Source organism: Salarias fasciatus, chromosome 9, assembly GCF_902148845.1.
Source record: "Salarias fasciatus chromosome 9, fSalaFa1.1, whole genome shotgun sequence".
Taxonomy (NCBI): domain Eukaryota; kingdom Metazoa; phylum Chordata; class Actinopteri; order Blenniiformes; family Blenniidae; genus Salarias; species Salarias fasciatus.
In genome coordinates this window covers 5,017,274-5,038,074 of record NC_043753.1, presented here as the reverse complement: position 1 = coordinate 5,038,074, position 20,801 = coordinate 5,017,274, and the positions used below count along the sequence as shown (strand labels likewise).

The following is a 20,801-nucleotide window of genomic DNA, read 5'->3' as shown; positions in this document are numbered from 1 at the left end:
GGCTTTGATAACGATGTTTTTCAAAGATATTGGCTCTATTATATATTGCCATAGATACTACAAACACTTTATATTGCCTGAAAATTTTTTAAAATACAGTTGTCAAATGTCGTCCTCACATCTGTCAAAGAAATGAATGAACCAGAATTAACTACTGAACAACTACTTGAACAGAGAGGGGAAGCCTGGTGGAGGAGAAGCCATTTATTTATTTTTTTTTGGCGCACTATGGATGTCACCGCATGCGCCCAATTGCTACGTCACCTTATCGGCTGTGCCGATATGAAATTTTCATATCTGCCGATACCGATAAACGTGTCTTTATCACCGATATTGCCGATACCGATATTGTGCCGATAATATTGTGCATCCCTGAAATAAACTATTATTAATTTGAACACATTTCATTTTGTGTGGTTCCTGTAAAGGGAACAAGGACATTCAAGTTGTAATAGAGGATGTAGAAGTGGAGAGGGTGAAGGAAATTAAATTTTTCGGGGTGATAATCGACCAAAGCATTGGCTCTAAACCTCACCTCTGCCAAGTTCAAGTCAGCAAGGAGCTGAAAATGTTCCTGTCAAGTCCTGTCAATGATCTGTCCTGAAGAAACGTGGCTCAGCACTGTGTGTCAGGCTCTGGATGCACTGATCGTACTTGATGAAGATCAGAGCTCAGTGACGGTTTATATCTCTTCATGAGGTCTGATTATTAGAGGAATCCAGAAAATGACCACAGATGATCATTTTGATTGAAGACTTTTGATTTGAACATTTTTAAACCAGAGAAAGAAACTCAGAACGCTGTGAACAAAGTATTAGAGTATTAGATTCAAACCCACAACCTTCCTGCTCTGAGGCACTAACCTCTGCTCCACCTGCGGCCCGTCAGTCTTCACTGCTCCATGACTCCAGAACTCCATGTTCTCTCCTTCATGTCCACATGAAGCCAAAGTCAAACCAGAGAAGAAGATCTGAAACTCTGATGTCAAACAGTCCAACAAAGTGTCCTCTCTCATAACGTCCTGTCCTCTCTGTGTCTCATTACAGTCTTACAGGCTGTGGACTCTCTGATTCTCACAATGAAGTGATCTCCTCAGCTCTGAAGTCTGACCCCTCCCATCTGAAACATCTGGACCTGAGTTTCAACGAGCTTCAGGATTCATCAGTGAAGATTCTGTGTTCTGGACTGGAGAGTCCAAACTGTAACCTGGAGGCTCTGAGGTCAGTTCACTGTGTGAAGTCAGAATCTGTTGAAGTCAAATGACTGAGAGGAGTTTAGGAGGATTCCAGATGTTGGAGGGACAGAGAGTGGACTGAGCTCTGCAGCATGTTAGTGATCAGCATGTTGATGAGAGCTCTTCTCCTCCTGGTGGCTTCAGCTGTTTGGACTTTACATTTCTAAACTCTTCCAGTCTGAACCTTCTTCAGCTCTCAATGACTTCAACATCAGACTTTGTCCTCTAATCTCACTTCTTTCTCTCTTTATTCAGTTTGTTTGGCTGCAGTTTGTCAGAGATCAGCTGTTCTTCTCTGATCTCAGTTTTGAAGTCCAACCCCTCCCTCCTGAAACATCTGAAATATCTGGTCCTGAGTGAGAACCAGCTGCATGATTCAGGAGTTGAGCAGCTGTGTGGTTTTCTGGAGAGTCCACTCTGCAGTCTGGAGAATCTGTGGTCAGTTGACTGTCTGTTACTGTTGTAGAAGGAGAAATGTTTGTCAGCAGCTGTGATCTGAGACTCTGATCCTGCAGTGAGAGAGTGGACTGAGCTCAGCAGCAGTTTACTGAAGTGTGTGTGGACATGAGGAGGTGTGTGACTGTTGTGTTGACGTCGATCAGTCAAACTTTATTTGTAAAACACTTTTCATACTTTAAGCAGCACTAAATGCTGAAAGCTAAAATCATGAAAAGGACAACCACTAAACAAAGGAAAACCGAAACAGAGAACCCACGCCTTCAACACTCCATACAGTCTCACAAACACACACACACGCACGTGCGCAAAGTAGAGAGATACGGCATGGCACTGAGGATCATGGAAAATGCCATAATTTGGGGTCGTCCACACTGGGAGGGGTCACAGGTCATGACTGCCGGGGGCGTCTGCACCCGAGGTGGGGAGCCCCCCAACCAGCCGGGCCAAAGGGCCCCATGGACAGAACCCCCAGCAGCAGAGCTGATACAGCCACCAGTGTGGTGGACCTCCTGAGGAAACACTGGGGTCATAAAAGTATAAAAAAACGAGAAAGGACAAAATGAAAGACCTAAATTAAGATAAATAAATGGAAAACTGAAATAGTAAAATGACCTAAAATTTACATTAAAAAAAAAACAAAATAATCAGCAACAACATAAAATAGGAAGAATTTCAAAGGTCATTTAAAAAACTGTTGAAAAGGTGAATCTTTAACCTTCTTTTAAAACTCCCAGCAGTCTCTGCAGTCCTGAGCTTCTCCAGCAGGCTGTTCCACAGATGGAGGCCATCGTAGCTAAAAGCTGCCTCACTGTGAGTTTTTGTTCTTGTTCTGATGTGGATCAGAGGAGCTGCTGGAGGAGCTCAGGATCCACGAGGGTCGATGTGGTCAAAGCTGATCAGATCAATAAGATGGAGCAAGGCCGTTAAGACATTTAAAAAGTAGTTAAAGAAACTTAAAATCCACCCTGAAGCAGACAGGGAGCCAATGCTACGACTTTAAAGCTGGTGTCATGTGGACCCGCCCTCTGGTCCTCATCAGCAGGTGTGGCTGAGTTTTGCATGAGGATGATGTGAGTGATGAAGATCCACAACAACAGAACAGCTCATTGATCAGGACACAGTAATGTGGAGCTGCTCATTTCTCCATCAACACATCTGGTTGGTTCCTCCTCATTGATTCTGCTGCTTTCTCTCTTTATTCAGGTTGGATAACTGCAGTTTGTCAAAGATCAGCTGTTCTTCTCTGGCCTCAGCTCTGAAGTCCAACCCCTCCCACCTGACGTGGCTCGACCTGACTCGGAACCAGCTGCAGGATCCAGATGTGCAGCAGCTGGTTGATCTTCAGCAGAGTCCAGACTGCAGCCTGCAGACTCTGAGGTCAGTAGATGGTTGGAGTGAGTCCATGCTGCTTTCAGCAGGTTTGTACGAAACACAGTCAGTGTGAGAACAAAGATCCAGTGTTTGACTCTCAGTGAGGCTGTGAGAGGAGAACGCTGAGCAGCTTCAGGATTGGACAGCAGAGGACACAGTCAGCCAATCAGAGGAGCCACAGGCTTGCTGTGTTGGTCTGACAGTGGTGGTCCTTCATGAGCTCTGAGCTGCTGACTGCTGCTCTGAACAGGACTGAAGTCCTCACTGCTTCACAGAGACTCTGATCATCTCCTCTCATCTCTCTGCAGGTGGAACTGAGAGCAGAGAGGAAGCTGTGTGTCCTGAAGATCTACTGAGGAGAGCAGAGCTTCATCCAGACTCTGTAACCTTCAGAGAGTGAACTGGTCTGTGTGGAGTTTCTCAGCTTCTGTAAAGTGGACCAGGAGCTGGTCAACACTCCATCAAGCTGTTCACCACCTTCACCTCCGTCAGCTGAGGATTTGTCCACAGCACAGAGAGTGAGCTGCATGAACAGAGACACTTCCTGTTCCAGTCGGCTCTGACTGTGTCTTGAAAGTGAAATGAATCCTCTGCTCCCCCAATCCTGTCAGGACTCTGTCAACGTGGGCGGCGTCAAATCCTTCCAGCTGAAAGTCCACATCTTTAGTGAGCCTCTCAAAGCAACAGATACTGGCTCGTTGAACATCAAACATGAACTTCATTCATGTCAACTTTTTGCCTTTACGTCAATATATATATATATATATATATATATGTGTGTGTGTGTGTGTGTGTGTGTGTGTGTGTGTGTGTGTGTGTGTGTGTGTGTGTGTGTGTGTGTGTGTGTGTGTGTGTATTTTTTGTCTTTTGATGAACTTAAAGGTCCATGTTCCTCTTTTGTTCTGCAATTTGCAATCCTCAAGAGTCTTCAGCAATCCTCAGTTAGCCTCTTAATCCTGGAACAACAGGAATCTTCAAACCTGCCCCGACTGAGAGAATACACACTTGAAGACAACAAAAGACAGATCGCACAAGATCTTCCTCTTCTGATCTTACAGTGTGTGGTGTGTTCCAGAGTGCTGATGTTAGCAGCTGGGAAATAACGCTCAGTTCCTGCTACAACATCTGGGAATAAATGGGTTATTCTGCAGAATGTTTTGAACAAACCTCTTAGAGGGGCTGAAGAATATTGCTGTTTTTCACAAAGATTCTTTCTTTGTGTTTTTGTCCCGACTTGTTTTGGTTTGAGGTTACTAGAACTTATTTGGGTCTTCTTGTTTTCTTTTCATCTGTCTTTAAATGAGCTATATTGGTGCCATTTTCTATTGAATAATTTAAGTTCATTTTTACTTGTTATTATTTGGAAATGTTCAGTATTTGCATGCTGCAGAATATTTATGATAATATTATAGCTGCATTACTGTTATAATTTGTATTTTTATAATTTTGCATTCAGTGTGATGTTAGATTTACTCGGGTAATAGCCAATGAGAACTGACGCTGAGCAATGACGTTTTGGAGCTCATGCATTTATCGGATGTGAAAAGGATGTGTTTTTTTTTTTTTTTTTTTGTGAGAGATTCATTAAAGACGGGGCGAACACACTGTTTTCTACCGTCGTTCAAACTTTAACACGAGTAGACTCGTTCTTTCCGTCTGACTGAGTGGTTATTTGAATGAATCTCAAGAAGGAAATGATAAAGAATTTAAGAACAGACATTTAGCCACTACATTAAGTAGAAAACAGTCGCCGAGGGCGAGAGAAGATTCGCGAAACCCGGAAGGAAACTGGGCATGCGTGCAGCACGCGTGGAGGAGAGTAGCAAGTCGGCTGAAGGAGAAGGAGTGCGGCGCTCACCTACGGTTTCCAGACGACTTCACTGATGATGGATGAGTACAAATATCTCGTTTGAATGCGCGGATAAGCAATGCTGAAGCCCTCGCGAGTTTATGGTGAAACGGATGATTTTTGCACTGTGAAAATCCGACGTGAAGTTGACAGTTGCACTGTAAAAAATCGACGCCAAGTAAAGTGGCTGATTCATCATATTTAAAGTTTCAAGAGTTGTTAAGCTGCTGATTAAGAAGCTAAAGAAGACATTTTGAGAAACGTGCTGTTGTTAGAAAGTCATAACAGCTAAGAAGAAGCTCATATTTGCCTCTGGAAATAAGACCTTAAATCTTCTTTTGGAAAACTACATGTTTTCAGATTAAAGGACAGCTAATTTGGATTTCAGAGGTTTGATGGAGTTTGCTGAGACTTATCTAACTTGAATAGCCATTCGAAATGTCTGAAAAAAGCAAGATGGAGGGCGATGTCGCACTAGACCCTAAAAGAAGGATCAAGTTAACCCCAAAGGCATTAGCAAAGAAACTTGGTAAACAAATGACTCTAAGAAAACGTGTTTTAGCACGCCTTGCCTCCAAAGCAGCGGAGATTGAAACTCTAATGAGCAATGATTCCAATGCACTTGTGGTGGAAAAGGATCATCTGTGTGAATACTCAAAATTACTGAACGAGTTTATTGAAGTGAATAATGCAGTTAGTGAACTGTTATCAGACGAAGAAAGAAAAGCTGACCAGCAGTATTGGAGTGAGCCCAATCTCACAAAGTATGAGAACTTTTTGACCACGTTGGAGCAGTGGATAATAAAAGTAAAACAGCAAGCCAAGGCTGCTCATGAAGAGGCTGTGAGTGTGCTGGAAGACTCCACAAGTGAACACCCAAAGGAGCCTGCTGCTGAAGAGGTGCATTCTGATGATAGTGTGTCCACGGTGCAAAAGGCACGTGTTTCAATCCCAGCACGCAGTGTATGCAGTAAACACTCCAGGGGATCCAGCGCGTCATCTCATGCATCGTCTGCACGTAGAAAAGAAGAAGCTCACAGAGCAGCGTTACTCGCCCGTGCAGCAGCACTTGAAAAGAAAGAGGCACTGCAATTGGAAGAGGCTCAAATGGAAGCACAGCTAACAGCTCAGCTGAAGGTTCAGAAAATTCAGATAAAGACTCAAATGGAGAAGCTGGATGTTGAGACTGCTCTCCCAGAGTCCACAGCAAAACTACGAGTGCTGGAAGAATATGAGAATATGGGTGATGGAATGAGTTCATACCTCAAGGAGAACATGCATGCAGCCGCAACCATTCCACCTGATGCTCCGGATGTCAAACCAAAATTGACCAGCCTCCCACGAGTTATCCCAGATAACACTGTACTTCATGTTCCAGCTAGGCACACGCCTTATGTGCAAGTGAAGAATGAAATCGATGATGTTGCAGGCACACGTCTTGGAGCAAGGCAAGTTGAGCTCGGTGAAGTGATATTAAAACAGAAGGATATCACTGAGATGTTAGTCACGCAACAAAGACTAGCCAACTTACCCCAACGAAAAGTCCCTGAGTTCAGTGGCGATCCTCTTGAGTTCCTGCCATTCCTGAGGGCGTTCGAGCACATCATTCACAGTCGGACAGACAACGATGCAGATCGTTTGTATTATTTGGAACAATTCACCACAGGTGAACCGAGAGAATTGGTGAGAAGTTGCCAACACATGAACGCACAACAAGGCTATGAAGAGGCAAGAAAGCTCTTGACTTATCACTATGGCAACGAACAGAGAATAGCTGCGGCATACGTTGACAAGGCTGTCAAATGGCCTCAAGTCAAAGCAGAAGATGCTAAGTCACTTCACAGCTTCTCTATCTTTCTCACTGGGTGCAACAATGTTATAAAGGACTTGGAGTACCTCGAGGAAATGAACAGCCCAAGCAACCTTCGGATCGTTGTCCACAAGTTGCCCTTCAGGCTTCGGGAAAGATGGAGAGTTGTAGCTTTCGACATTCAAGAGAAGGAAGGAAGAAGACCAAACTTTGCCGATCTTGTGGAGTACATCAACAGACAAGCTAAGATAGCTTCAGACCCACTGTTCGGTGACGTCAGAGACCCTTCAGATGTCAAAGAAAGGAGTAAATTCAGCGCTAAACCTGCAACAGGGCGACTGAAAAGAACCACTGGCCTAGCTACAAGTGTAACGCCAGCCGACGATTCCTCTGAATCAAGAAAGATTAAGCAGACCGGCAATGCCTTTCAAAAGCCATGTTTGTACTGCAATAAGGGACACGCTCTGAATGCATGCAACAAAATCAGAGGTCTGCCGAATAAAGAGAGAGTTGAATTCCTTAAAGGAAAAGGGCTTTGTTTTGGGTGTCTGACTCAGGGGCACATGGCAAAAGACTGCAAAAAGAAAGTCACATGTGAAATTTGCAGCAAGAAACACCCAAGTCTGCTTCACACGAAAAGAGAGGAAGATGACAATCAAGTAACTGCCAAATCTGAGAAGTCAAGTGAAGGCTCCACCAGTAAACATTCAACTCCACAAGAGCAGGTGTCATCCAAGAGTGAACTGTCAGCAGTCACCGGGGCCGGAGGCAGCGACTGTATCCTCTCCATTGTGCCAGTGCGCGTCAAATCCAAGAGAAGCAACAACATCATAGAAACGCATGCGTTCATGGACTCAGGAAGTTCAGCAACGTTTTGCTCTGAAAGATTGATGAGACGTCTTGGTGTCAATGGTAAGAAGACGCAAGTGCTACTCCGTACCATGGGACAAGAGAAGCCTATTTCCTGCTTCGTCCTTTCAGATTTAGAGGTGTGTGGTCTCACAGAGAACAAGTACATCAGTTTGCCAGATGTTTACACCCACACGGACATACCTGTAACGAAGGAGAATGTTCCAGTAGAGAAGGACCTGGAAACATGGCCGTATCTGCGGAACCAAGTGCGGCTCCCACAGATTGACGCAGATGTGGAGATGCTCATCGGAATGAACGCTCATTCTGCGATGGAGCCTTGGAAGATAATCCACAGTCAAGAGGACGGGCCTTATGCCATAAAGACAACCCTTGGTTGGGTAGTGAACGGCCCTCTGAAGAAAGACAACGACCACAAGTCAAGTCACTGTAGTCATGGTGCTTCGGTTAACAGACTATCAGTCAGCAGTGTGGACAACATGCTGTTGCAGCAGTACAGTCATGATTTTCCAGAGCAAGCCTGCGAAGAGAAGTCTGAAATGTCACGAGAAGATATCCAATTTATGCAGTGTGTGACTGAAACAACCAAGAAAATTAATGGACACTACTGCATCGGAATGCCTCTGAGAAACAAAGACGTTGTGATGCCAAACAACAGGTGTGTTGCAGAGCAACGAGCATCGAGCCTGAAAAAGAAACTCGCCAAGAACTCCACCTTCCATGATGAATGCAAGTCCTTTGTGTCAGACCTGCTGAGCAAAGGCTATGCAGTGGAAGTTCCTGCCAACGAGCGCAACCGCAACGATGGACGAGTATGGTATATTCCCCATCATGGCGTGGTTCATCCCCAAAAAGGGAAGTTGCGGGTCGTTTTTGATTGCGCCTCTTCGTTCCAAGGGAAGTCATTGAACGAGGAGTTGTTACAGGGGCCGGACCTCACGAACAGTCTGGTTGGAGTCCTGACGAGGTTTTGCCACGACCACATCGCACTCATCTCCGACATCGAGGCGATGTACCATCAGGTGAGAGTTCCAGATGAAGATTCGGATCTTCTACGATTCCTCTGGTGGCCAGAAGGAGATTTGAACCAGCCTCTGCATGAGTACAAGATGGTCGTCCACCTGTTTGGGGCCAAGTCCAGCCCTAGCTGTGCCAATTACGCTTTGCGGCGGACTGCAGAGGATGGGAAAGAGAGGTCATCACCTGAGGCAGTAACTACAGTTCTTGAGCACTTCTATGTAGATGACTGTCTCGTCTCAGCATCTGACGAGAAGAAGGCTACTTCCTTGACCAAAGACCTCATTGCACTTTGCGGAAGTGGAGGGTTCCGTTTGACTAAATGGTCTAGCAATAGCCGTGAAGTATTGTCATCACTTCCCGAACATGAACGTGCAAAAGAAATCAAGAATCTGGATTTGGACAAAGACAAGCTACCCATGGAGAGGGCGCTTGGAGTGGACTGGTGCATTGAATCAGATTCCTTCAGATTCCGCATCCTGGTGAAGAACATGCCTGTTACCAGAAGGGGTATTCTTTCAGTCGTGAGCTCGATTTACGACCCCCTTGGTTTCCTGTCGCCGTTCATTCTCCTCGCCAAGATCATCGTGCAGAATCTCTGTCGAATGAAACTCTCCTGGGATGATGAGATTCCCGAAGATGTAGCAACCAGATGGTTTGCCTGGCTGTCTGACCTGAGCCAGTTTGCCAGTTTCTCTGTCAGGAGGTGCATCAAACCTGAGGGATTTGGTCCAGTAGTGTCAGCACAGCCGCACCATTTCTCTGACGCTAGCGAGAAGGGCTACGGCGTTGTCAGTTACATCCGCATCAAGAACAGCCACGGCCAAGTCCATTGCTCGTTTCTTCTTGGGAAATCAAGAGTGACACCGCTCAAGCCAGTCACCGTGCCACGCCTTGAGCTGACGGCAGCTACCATCGCGGTGAAAATGGACAAGCTCATGAAGCGAGAACTTCAGATGGATCTCAAAGAGTCTGTGCTATGGACAGATAGCACCACTGTCCTCCGATATATTGACAATGACGGCGCTCGCTTTAAAACCTTTGTTGCGAACAGAGTGTTGACAATCAGAGAGAACACAAGACCCGCACAGTGGAGATATGTCAGCACGTCTTCTAATCCAGCTGACCACGCATTGCGAGGGATGAAGGCAGAACACTTTCTGAGGTGTCAGAGTTGGATTGAAGGTCCTGACTTCCTTGCCAAGGACAAATCTCACTGGCCGGTCCTGTCAGAGTTCTCAAGAGAGATAAGTGACGACGATGCAGAGTTGAAGCGCAAGATCAGCGTGAACATCGTCAGTGCCATCAACTCAAGCACAGATCCTCTCTTCAAGCTGATTCATCATTACTCCAACTGGCACAGTCTGAGGAAGGCCATCGCCTGGATGTTGAAGCTGAAGGAGCTGCTTAAAAATCTGTCTGAAAGAAGGAAGATCTTTGAGTCCCAAACCCAGTCTCCAGACAGTCAAGGAGTAAAACCCAAGATTGTCGAAGACCACATGCAGAAGTGGAAATCGGGTGTGAAAGGTACTCATCTGACTGTCAAGGACATCAGGAGAGCTGAAACTGCTATCATCCAGTTGAGCCAAAGCCAAACCTTCCATGAGGAACTTTTTGCGCTGCGGACGGGTAAAAAGATCAGGAGAAGCAGTTCTATTATGAGATTGGATCCTTTCCTCCAAGATGGCGTCATCCGGGTTGGTGGAAGACTGCACCAGGCAGCCTTGCCAGAACACACAAGACATCCGGCCATTTTGTCGAAAAACCATCATGTCACAACTCTGATCATCAGGAATGCACATGAGGAGACTGGACATGGAGGGAGGAACCACACCCTCACTCGCTTGAGACAAAGGGTCTGGATATGCAAAGGGAATGCAGCAGTGAGAAGTGTGCTTTCAAAGTGTGTGAAATGCCGGAAGAGTCAAGCTGCAGTTGGTGAACAGAAGATGGCGAATCTACCACCAGATCGTCTTCAGCCAGACCAACCACCGTTCACCAATGTCAGTGTAGACTTTTTCGGCCCCTTTGAAGCAAAACGTGGACGAGCGCGAGTCAAGCGTTACGGAGTTTTGTTTACTTGCCTCACAGTCAGAGCCATCCACATTGAAATCGCACACTCTCTGGATACAGATTCCTGTATAAACGCCGTGAGATGATTCATAGCGAGACGAGGCCAAGTGGAAGTTATGAGATCTGATAACGGTACGAACCTGGTGGCTGCAGAGCACGAGATCCGCAAGGCGATAAAGGAGTGGAATCAATCCCAAATCTCTGAAGCTTTGCTGCAAAGAGGAGTTACCTGGATCTTCAACCCGCCCGCTGGGTCGCACCATGGCGGGATCTGGGAGCGCCAAATAAGAACAGTGCGCAAGATACTTTCCAGTGTCCTGAAGCTTCAGTTACTCGACGACGAATGTCTGCACACTGTGATGTGTGAAGTGGAAGCAGTGGTTAACGGAAGACCACTTACAAAGTCATCTGACGACATCAACGACCTCGAGCCACTGACACCAAACCATCTTCTCCTGCTCAAGGGAAAGCCAGCACTCCCTCCAGGCATGTTTCAGAAGGAAGACCTGTACTGCAAACGAAGATGGAAGCAGGTGCAGTACATCTCCGACATCTTCTGGAAGCGTTGGTCAAGGGAATACTTGCCCCTCCTACAAGAAAGGCAGAAGTGGCTGGAAAAGAGGAGAAACGTAAAAGAAGGTGATGTCGTGCTCATCGTGGATGAAAGGGCTCCAAGAGGGTCCTGGTTGATGGGTAAAGTGGTGAAGACCATCCCCGACGCCCAAGGCTTTGTTCGTCGGGTCCTTGTCAAAGCGAAGACCAACACCCTTGAGAGACCCATTGACAAGTTGTGTCTCTTGCTGGAGATGGAAGAATCTCATGGACAATGAAAGATGTTTTATTTCAGTTTATTATGTGCTAGAAAGTGTATTTAGTTTTGTGTTAGTTTAGACCTTAGTACAAGTACATAATGGGGATTTGAATATAGAAAATGACTCTTGAGTTTATTTAGTTTGGTGTAATTGTCATCCCCACGATGAGCAATTAGGGGCCGGAAATATTGGTGCCATTTTCTATTGAATAATTTAAGTTCATTTTTACTTGTTATTATTTGGAAATGTTCAGTATTTGCATGCTGCAGAATATTTGTGATAATATTATAGCTGCATTACTGTTATAATTTGTATTTTTATAATTTTGCATTCAGTGTGATGTTAGATTTACTAGGGTAATAGCCAATGAGAACTGACGCTGAGCAATGACGTTTTGGAGCTCATGCATTTATCGGATGTGAAAAGGATGTGTGTTTTTTTTTGTGAGAGATTCATTAAAGACGGGGCGAACACGCTGTTTTCTACCGTCGTTCAAACTTTAACACGAGTAGACTCGTTCTTTCCGTCTGACTGAGTGGTTATTTGAATGAATCTCAAGAAGGAAATGATAAAGAATTTAAGAACAGACATTTAGCCACTACAAGCCATATTGTGATTTTTGGGGACGGTCAAAGACAGCTTCAGGCAGTTAGAGGCTATTTTAGCAGCTGTGGCACCTTGGAGTATTTTTGTATTATGAAATATCAGTAATTCTACACATCAACACAGAGGTCCAAACGACTCGACCTCACTGAACCAGGCCTTGGAATTCAATTTAGAGAAATTCCTGTTTGCAGCCTGCAGGTTGGACTGACTGGTAGAGTCTGTCCATCTGGGGTCTTTAGTGTCGGAATCGCACCACTTTTAAGAATCAATCTCACAGAATCCACATTGAAACTGGTCATGATTTGTGAGGCAGTCCAGAGTGAAATGTTTGTCAAACCAAAAGGAAATAAAGGGTTTCTTGTGGTATACTCTGCAATAAAATCTGACCGCTTTTGAGGACAGTGCTTTTCTTTTGGAGGGGAAAACAAATGTGTGTATTTGGCACTTCATTGTTGGTGGCAGACATTTGAAGGGAGGGTCGAGCTTGGACTGAATATTCATATAGTTTACTCAAATATATGTGAATGAAGAGAAATATTAACTGAAGTTTTTCTGAAGAGTTGAGAGTATTGAGTAGAGTATTAAACAGAGTTGATGTCTGTTTCCATTCTGAAGATAAATCAACTTGTATTGAAGCTTTATGTTTCTCTGTACATTTAAAGGTGCATTAAGGAGTTTTTCAACTTGAAAAATACTTATTTTCCACCATAAATATGTTACACATTTTTAATGATGTCTACAATGTGCCCTGACATATTCATTACAAGTACCTCTAACAGCGCTAAATTGTCACTTGAAAGTTGCAGTGCCGGTCCGGCACCAGAATTTTTTTGTGGAGAATTTGAAAGGAATGACGTAATGCACGCTCCGGCTGGTTAGGTTTCGCTTTGTCCGCCATTACTCCGCCAGATGCTTAGTGAGCAACAACTGAGCAGGATCTTCCAGAAAGTAAGAAAAGACTGGCTTCTGGCACTGCCACAGCTCCACACAGACTCCACCAGGGAAAAGAAACTTAAATTTTACTCGAGTGCTACTAAAACAGCGAGGAAGGAGTTCCCCTCTTCCGTGCACACGAGCCACAGGGACGAGTTTTTCACTAAGCTGCATTATGCCCAAGGCCTGCAGGGGGCGCTGTTTCGCATAAAACGTGCAAACTCCTTAATGCACCTTTAAACAAGTTTTATCTCAATTTATTGTTGCATTTTTTTCCCCACTTTGTTCTGGTTTCACGAGCTTTGGATCTCCTGTAATGAGCATGGAAATAATGACAACAGAAAACGCAAATATCTTTTTGCACAAAATCATGGTGTTGATGCTTTACAGAAACAAAGTTTTTTTCTTTGACATGAAGTCATGAGAACCTGTGAAGTGATGAAAGTGAAGCTGATTAAATGGAAAAACTGCTTTATTTTTTTTCTGTCAAGACAAAAGGTTGTGAACTGCTGCTGCACGGGAAGCATGTATAATGTGTTAAAGTATGGACCCAAACACAGAACCCTGCAGAACTCCATTTAGTCTGAGCTGAAGAGTCTTCAGCATGAAGGAAGTGGAATTTTGTGAGACAGACCAAACAAAACAAACTAAAAACAGTAATACAACTGTGATTGAACTGAACTGTGGAGCGTCTTGGTCTGGGGATGCTCTGGTCCTGGTCTTCACTGCAACATGAAAGAGGATTCTTCCTTTGCTTTTGTTTTTCTCAGGAGAAAACTTCAGACCACTAGAGGGCGTCAGAGTCCTGGACTTCACAAGGTGAGATCCGTTATTGAAACTCCACTGATATGTCAGGATGTGTGTGTTCTGGCCGGTCCCTTCAACACCATGAAACTCGGACGCGGAGCTGTCTGTGGTGCTGAAACGTCTCTCTCTCTCGTCCACACCCGAGATCCACGTTTCATGAAACAATGCCTGAAAGCAACAACCAAACAAACTGAAACAGGCCTATTCTCAATGCATGACTTCACCTTTGTGCCCTTAATTCATGGCATTCACACGGTTATCTGGTGGGAGCTGAGTGGCCAAAAGGCATTGTGGGACATGTTCCGTGGGGGGAGTTGTTCTCTTGGTTTAAAAGTAGGGCTGTCAAATGATTAAAATTTTTAATCAGATTAATCACAGCTTACAAATTAATTAATCATGATTAATCACAAATAATCGCAATTTCAACTATTTCTGAAATATACCCTTTTTCCTGTATTGCATTAACAAAAAAACGACAGCACATGATTATATATATATTTAACACGTGTTTTATATTTAAGGCTCCAAATAAAATAAATATTCAAAAAACTAAAACATGCACACCATAACATATTGTCTGTGTGTAGAGCTCCCTCTGCAGTCCCTCTAAAGTTGGCTTTTGGCAGGAGTTACATTTTTAGGTCTGTAACAAATGCAGTACCACAAGAAAAGTAAAACTAACAGATACCACACTTTATTCTTGCACGATTAAACAGGGCATTCTTAGCCAATGTTCCTTTTTGTGCGGAAAACAGAAAACTGCTTCAACATTTTTTTAATCAAACAAGTAGAATCCCTGAGGCCAGCCGGCTTATCTCCCTCCATGTTGCTTTCTTCTTCTGTTTTGATAAATTAACTGACGCCAGGCCTCCTCTGCCTCCTGTCTGCTGCCCGTCCATGCTTCACATGTCCGCGTGGGTGTGCACTGCGCGTTGGTCCGCGTGACGTAAACATCGTCATGAATTCCTGTCACAGCAAGGGTCCGCGGACCGATCCGCGGACGTCCGCGCAGCAGCCAGATTGCAGTATGCACTGCACTGGCTGCTGTGGTGCGCGGACCAATGGCGCGGACACTCCAAAGCTACGCGGAAACGCGTACATGTGAAGCGTGGACGAGCTGAGGCTGAGGTGAGGCTTCTTCTTCTGTTGCTGGCAGCTTGCAGGCAGCTTGCATTCCATGCGGGTGCACTACCGCCACCCGCTGGTAGAGGTGAGGCTTGTCATGATGCGCATGCGTTAAACTGCGTTAAAAATTTTTTATTGCATTAATTACATAAATTAATTAACGCAATGAATGCGTTATTTTTGACAGCCCTATTTAAAAGCAATTGTTTTATCGTTCTTAAGTTGTTGTTTTGTGTCATGATCACTTAAGTTATTCAGCATTTATTGAGTTACTTTGGCCGGGTTCTGTGGTTTATGTTGTACCGGGACTGATTGTTGGTGCTGCTGCTGCACAAGAGGCTGTGTTGGTGATGCGTTTGTGTTCCTGAAATACAGTTGGAATTGCGAAATTTCAAAGCGATCCTTATTTCACCTGCACCAACAGTACAGTTTATTAAACTAGTATAAAACAGTGCACCATGAAGACATGAGCAGATGGATGACAACAGGCGCACAAGTATGACAGGCAGTGAAAGACAGAGTTAAAAAAATTGTTTTTATGGAAATGTCTGATCACCTGCTTTTCTTCTGAGCTTAGATCCAAGTAGTTCAACAGTAACTGAAAGGCTGTTCAGGAGGGCAGGTGGGATAGAAGTGAGAGTAACACATACAGTGTTACTCTATACTCAGCATTTATGTGACAGAATAGGTACAAGCAATTTTGCCACATATTTCTACAGTCTTGAATAGGTCATCCTGTATTGTCATTTTAATGTTTTTCCAATGTTTAATGCTGCGACTTGCTATATAAACTTGTTCCACACCAACTGCTCTTTTCCACAAATACTTCCTGATCACTGGCCCCTCTATAAACACTCATGTTGTTGTTTTTTTATATTTGAATGTATGGATGATATTAAAACTAACATATTGGTGTTGTGAACACACCATGATGTTATCAAGTACGCGGGTTCCAAGTGTGCATTAACTTCCATGCGTTGTCGCCTCGCCGCAAGTCTGTGCTCGAACTACGACTAGCAAGTGTGTTCTCGCCAAGTAGTAAGAATTGAGAAACGGCCTGTGTCTTGCACCGCACTGTATCTATATTTGGATCAGAGAACTGAATCCTTTCGTGGTTGGCGATAAACTTTTGTTAAATAGAGTATCCAAACCAACGTTGAGGCGAATAGCGCCACCCAGTGTATCAGAATGTGTTCACAAGCTCTTCAGCAATCCATTATCTGGAATCGATTTGCCTTGACTTGATGGAAGGGTAACCAATCAGGTGTTAGAATCCACCCACCGACTTTGACTGGAAGGTTGACAGACAAAATAAATTCATGATCCACTGCAAAACATTAAAGTAATAGTGAAATAATCACATGATTTTTTTTTACATAAAATGAATTGATATTTTAATAAATTGATGAAACATATAACAACACATTTATTTATTTTATCCCACCTCAGTAATTAATGACATATTTCATATTTATTCAATTAATTCAGGAATTATTGACATATTTAATTAATTATTCAATTAATTATGTATTAATTTATTTAATTTTGGCCCTTTTAGTCCTCCATTGTTTGACCAGCCAGCTGTAAAGATTCATGTTTTGAAGTGACATGAAGTGCATCTCTTTACTTTCTGTTTCATACTGCATCCGAAACACAGGATGTTATTCTGATAGGCTGATTCGTGCAGGGTGCGAACTGCGAGGGAGCCAGGGGGGTCTCAGCCCCCCTTGGTGAGGCATGAGCTCCCCCTGGAAACATGATTTGTGTTTTTTTTTTTTTTTTTTTTTTTTTTTTTGGTTTTTTGCGGGGGGGTATAAATATTGGCAAAATGCTGTTTTTCCCTGTGTATTTCCTTTATTTTCATATTATTATTTTTGTATGATCATAATCATGGATCATCACTGCTTCACTTCAATAAAGATGTCGACCTGCATGCAGTACTTGTCCTCACCATTGAAGCGTGGGGGCGCTATGCCTTAACCGTCACTTTAAGCAGACGCTCTCGCTCTGAGGCACGCGCACCGCCCCGCAGACAGCCGCGGTAGAGTTCGTGTTTTGTGGTTCCAAAACACAGGATCTTATTCTGATAGGCTGATTCGTGTCTCACACTTCCTGCACTGTGAGGGTGTGATTTCAAAGAAACACTGAGGAGGAGGAGCAGCTGCTCAACAGTCCAACCAGGAAACACGAAGAGAAGAACTGAGTGAGTTCAGACTCTCAACTTTCCGTCGACTGTCAGAGGAGGAGGAGCAGGTGAGAGTTTGTCCAACGTTTGTCTTCTAATGTCAAAGTGTTTACAACAAAAGAAACTGTGTGTGTGTGTGTGTGTGTGTGTGTCGGATATTTCCTCAAAACCACAGTGAGAGAAGGTTTCATCACTTTTGGATTCACTTGCTGTATTTTGAAGCTGGATGTTGTGAAACGAGCTGAGTGAGGAAGGAGAGCCGCTCAGAGCGGTGATGGTCTCCCAGCAGTTCAAACAGTTTAACAGCTGATTTAGAAACTGATCCAAGGTGACCTGAACCAGCTCCAGCTGTCACTTTATATTCATTAGAAAAGTCAAAACCTTCAAAGTAGAGACTCTGTGAACCCCCAAGAAGCCCGTTTTGCGCTTTCCGCTACGCGCACCACATTTCCTGTCGTGCGACATTTGCTTTTCATGCGCACTGATCCACGCATCCTTGGGCGCTCCAGACTGTTTATCTGCTCTTTTATTGCAGATTATTGATAGAAATAAAGCACATACATCGACAGTGTTTTATCGTTTAGTGTTAGAGTTCATGTCGCCTTGTTTTTTCTTTCTGTTTCTCCATCGGGGGCGCGCCCTGAGCGATCACGGAGATACTTTCACTTTCGTCTCCAGACCTTCTCCTCCCTCCAGACAGTCTGCTCTCTCCGTCCTCCAGTTTTTCTCTATCTGGATGTCTATGTAGTCTGATGGCTTCACACTGTCACTTTTCAAAGTTCGTGTCCGTCATGGTTTGTGTGTGGCGCTTTAAGCGCACGAGCAACTGGCGCGCACGCCCAACTGGCGAACACGCCCAACGCGGACACAGAGGAGTCTTTTTTTTTTTTTTCCCTTCAAAACTTTATTTGTGACAACCAATCGTCAACAAGACAACATTACAAATTCCGTTCAGTTAATGTCTCATGCTAATTTCTCTGACATTTTTTTTTTTTTTTTATCATACAGAAAAAAATTACATCAACTCTCGATGGGAGAACAGAACAAACAATGAAACAGACCATATATATATATAAAAAAACAACACTGCAAGCTATATCCAGTCTGTTAAAGCCTTTCACACAAGCCTTGTCCACAAAAGTACAAGCGATCTTCAAGGTTAAATTAACAACATAAGAGGAAGCATTAAAATTTAGAATTATAACAACAGATACTTGGAGATATCTTCATACAAGACATTGCAATTCTCATCAGTGTCTTTAAGCAATGACAAAGAATTTGTATAATCTTTCATTTCGATTTTAAAGACCATTAGAGAAGGATTATTGTTCTGCCATTTATTTTTGTGTATATGATATTTGCCCATAATAATTACCAGGTTGCATATTCTAAAAATTTCTTTAGGTAAGTTGTAAACGCCAAACAGTATTTCGACACATTCAAATTGAGTAATAATTTCTATTTTTGATTTCAGCCAATTTGTTACATCTTTCCAAAATTCTTTTATTAATTTGCATGAGAAGAACAAATGCTCAATTGTTTCATTTTCATTAGTACAAAAACAGCATGGCTCCACCTCGAAGTTAAATCTTTTTTTGAGCGTATCTGCTGCTGGATAGTAGCCATTCATTATTTTAAATTGCATTTCTTTAATTTTTGCAGGTATTGGCCACTTCATGAATTTAATATATTTATTTGATATCTTTTCATGGTAGTTTTTAAGCTTAATATTTTGACTTAAATCGTGAAATATTATGCCCTTAAGGATCTTATTGACCATTTTGTTGTTACATTTTTTGTCACTTAAATTGATCTCATCCAATTTTAATTTTGGCAAGGTTATTTGTTTTTTATTGTATTGTAAATAGTTTTTAATTAAGTTCAATAAAGCTGTGGGTATCGCTTTGCATATTCTGTTGTACTCTTTTAATGGGCTTTCTATGTTAAATTTTTCTTTTGCTTCATTGTGACTCCGAAAATTACCCTGGTCATCCAACAGATCTGTGACAAAAACAACCCCCTTTTCATACCAACTTTTCAAAAACAACATTTTCCCTTTTACTGTAATGGCTCTATTATTCCACAAGGTGGCGCCATGAGGGGTAAAATTATGAGCAAATATCATCTTCCAGTAATGGAGAACTTGTTTGTGGTATTCTGCAAGTTTAATTGGTAGTTTTGATTCCATGTAATCACACTTAAGAAGAAATTCTAAACCTCCCACTTGATTGAAAATAGATTTTGGAATGTGATACCAAATTGAATTTGGATTAGCTAAATACCCTTTTATCCAGTTTAATCTGAAAACTCCAACCATGGTTTCAAAATCAATTGTTTTTAGACCTCCTTTATTATAGTCCTTCACAAGTTGTGATTTCTTGATGTAGTGAGTTTTATTACGCCAAATGAACTGATATATAATACTGTTTGTTTTCCTGATATTTTGTGGACTAATATAAAGAGAATAACTGGGGTAGATCATTTTGGATATTCCTTCCGACTTTGACAGTAAATTTCTTCCAAAAATTGTCAAGTCTCTTGTTAACCAATGATTAAAACTTTTTGTTATATCTTCAATTCTTCCACTAACATTTTTTGACTGTCTTATTCCCATTTCTTTTGAAATACAGAAACCCAGGTATTTGACTTCATTTTTTACAGGAATCATCTCTAGTACTGTGTCACAGCAGTCATACAGAGGTAATATTTCACATTTTTTCAGGTTAAGGTAAAGTCCCGATGCCTGAGAAAAAAGAGAAATTACATTCAATGCTTTTTCAAGAATTGATTTATCCTTTAGGAACAACACTGTATCATCAGCAAATTGACTTATTCTGTATTCTTTGCCGCAAATTTTTATTCCCTCTAGAGCTTCATTACTTGTTACTAGATAAGCCAATAGTTGAGTGCAAAGAATGAATAGTTTTGGTGAAATCGGGCATCCTTGTCTTATTCCACAGGATATTTCAATTCTTTTTGTAATGCCTGAATGTAGTGTTACATAACTGTAAATCTGGTCATAAAACATCCTGATTATCTTGCAAAACTTATTGCCAAAGCCGAATAATTGCAGAGATTGAATAAGAAAATCATGTTCAATAGAATCAAAGGCTTTGAAAAAATCAACAAATAAAATAATGCTGTCTGAGTCTATAAGTGTCTGATAGTCCAGCATGTCCATGACTAATCTGACATTGTTGTGAATGTGTCTGCCTTTAATGAACGCTGACTGGAATTCATCTATCAGTTTATTCAAGATACCCTTGATCCTATTTGCAAATACTAAAGCTAGAAGTTTATAATCGTTACAAAGAAGTGTAATTGGTCTCCAATTGTTAAGCTCCATTGGATCCTTATTGGACTTTGGCAGCAAGGTTATCAAACCAGTTTTCATTGTTGAGGACAATTGACCACTGTTTATACAATCCAGATATGCATTAAATAGTAATTGTTTTATCTCTTGCCAAAAAGCTCTGTAGAAGTCTATGGATAGGCCATCAATACCAGGTGATTTACCAATTTTCATTTGCTTTAAAGCCCCTTCTAACTCTGCTAGTGTTAATTCCTCTTCCAAAATTAATTTATCCTCTTCCGTTATTTTTTTAGTTACATTATTTTTTATTAAATTCATGAATTCTTTGCATTTGTCC

General features: G+C 42.6%; 1 protein-coding gene across 1 annotated transcript in view; it reads left to right on the top strand.

Annotated features, from left to right (window-relative positions):
• The window catches only part of LOC115393914 (NLR family CARD domain-containing protein 3-like), a 167,707-nt gene extending 163,331 nt beyond the window's left edge, over window positions 1-4,376 (top strand). The window contains exons 8-11 of the mRNA XM_030099020.1: window positions 1,047-1,220; window positions 1,490-1,672; window positions 2,897-3,070; window positions 3,373-4,376. Of these exons, the coding sequence (XP_029954880.1) occupies window positions 1,047-1,220; window positions 1,490-1,672; window positions 2,897-3,070; window positions 3,373-3,382 (541 nt within the window). The 3' untranslated portion in view covers window positions 3,383-4,376. The remainder of the gene's footprint in view (window positions 1-1,046; window positions 1,221-1,489; window positions 1,673-2,896; window positions 3,071-3,372) is intronic.
• Window positions 4,377-20,801: the final 16,425 nt, after the last annotated feature.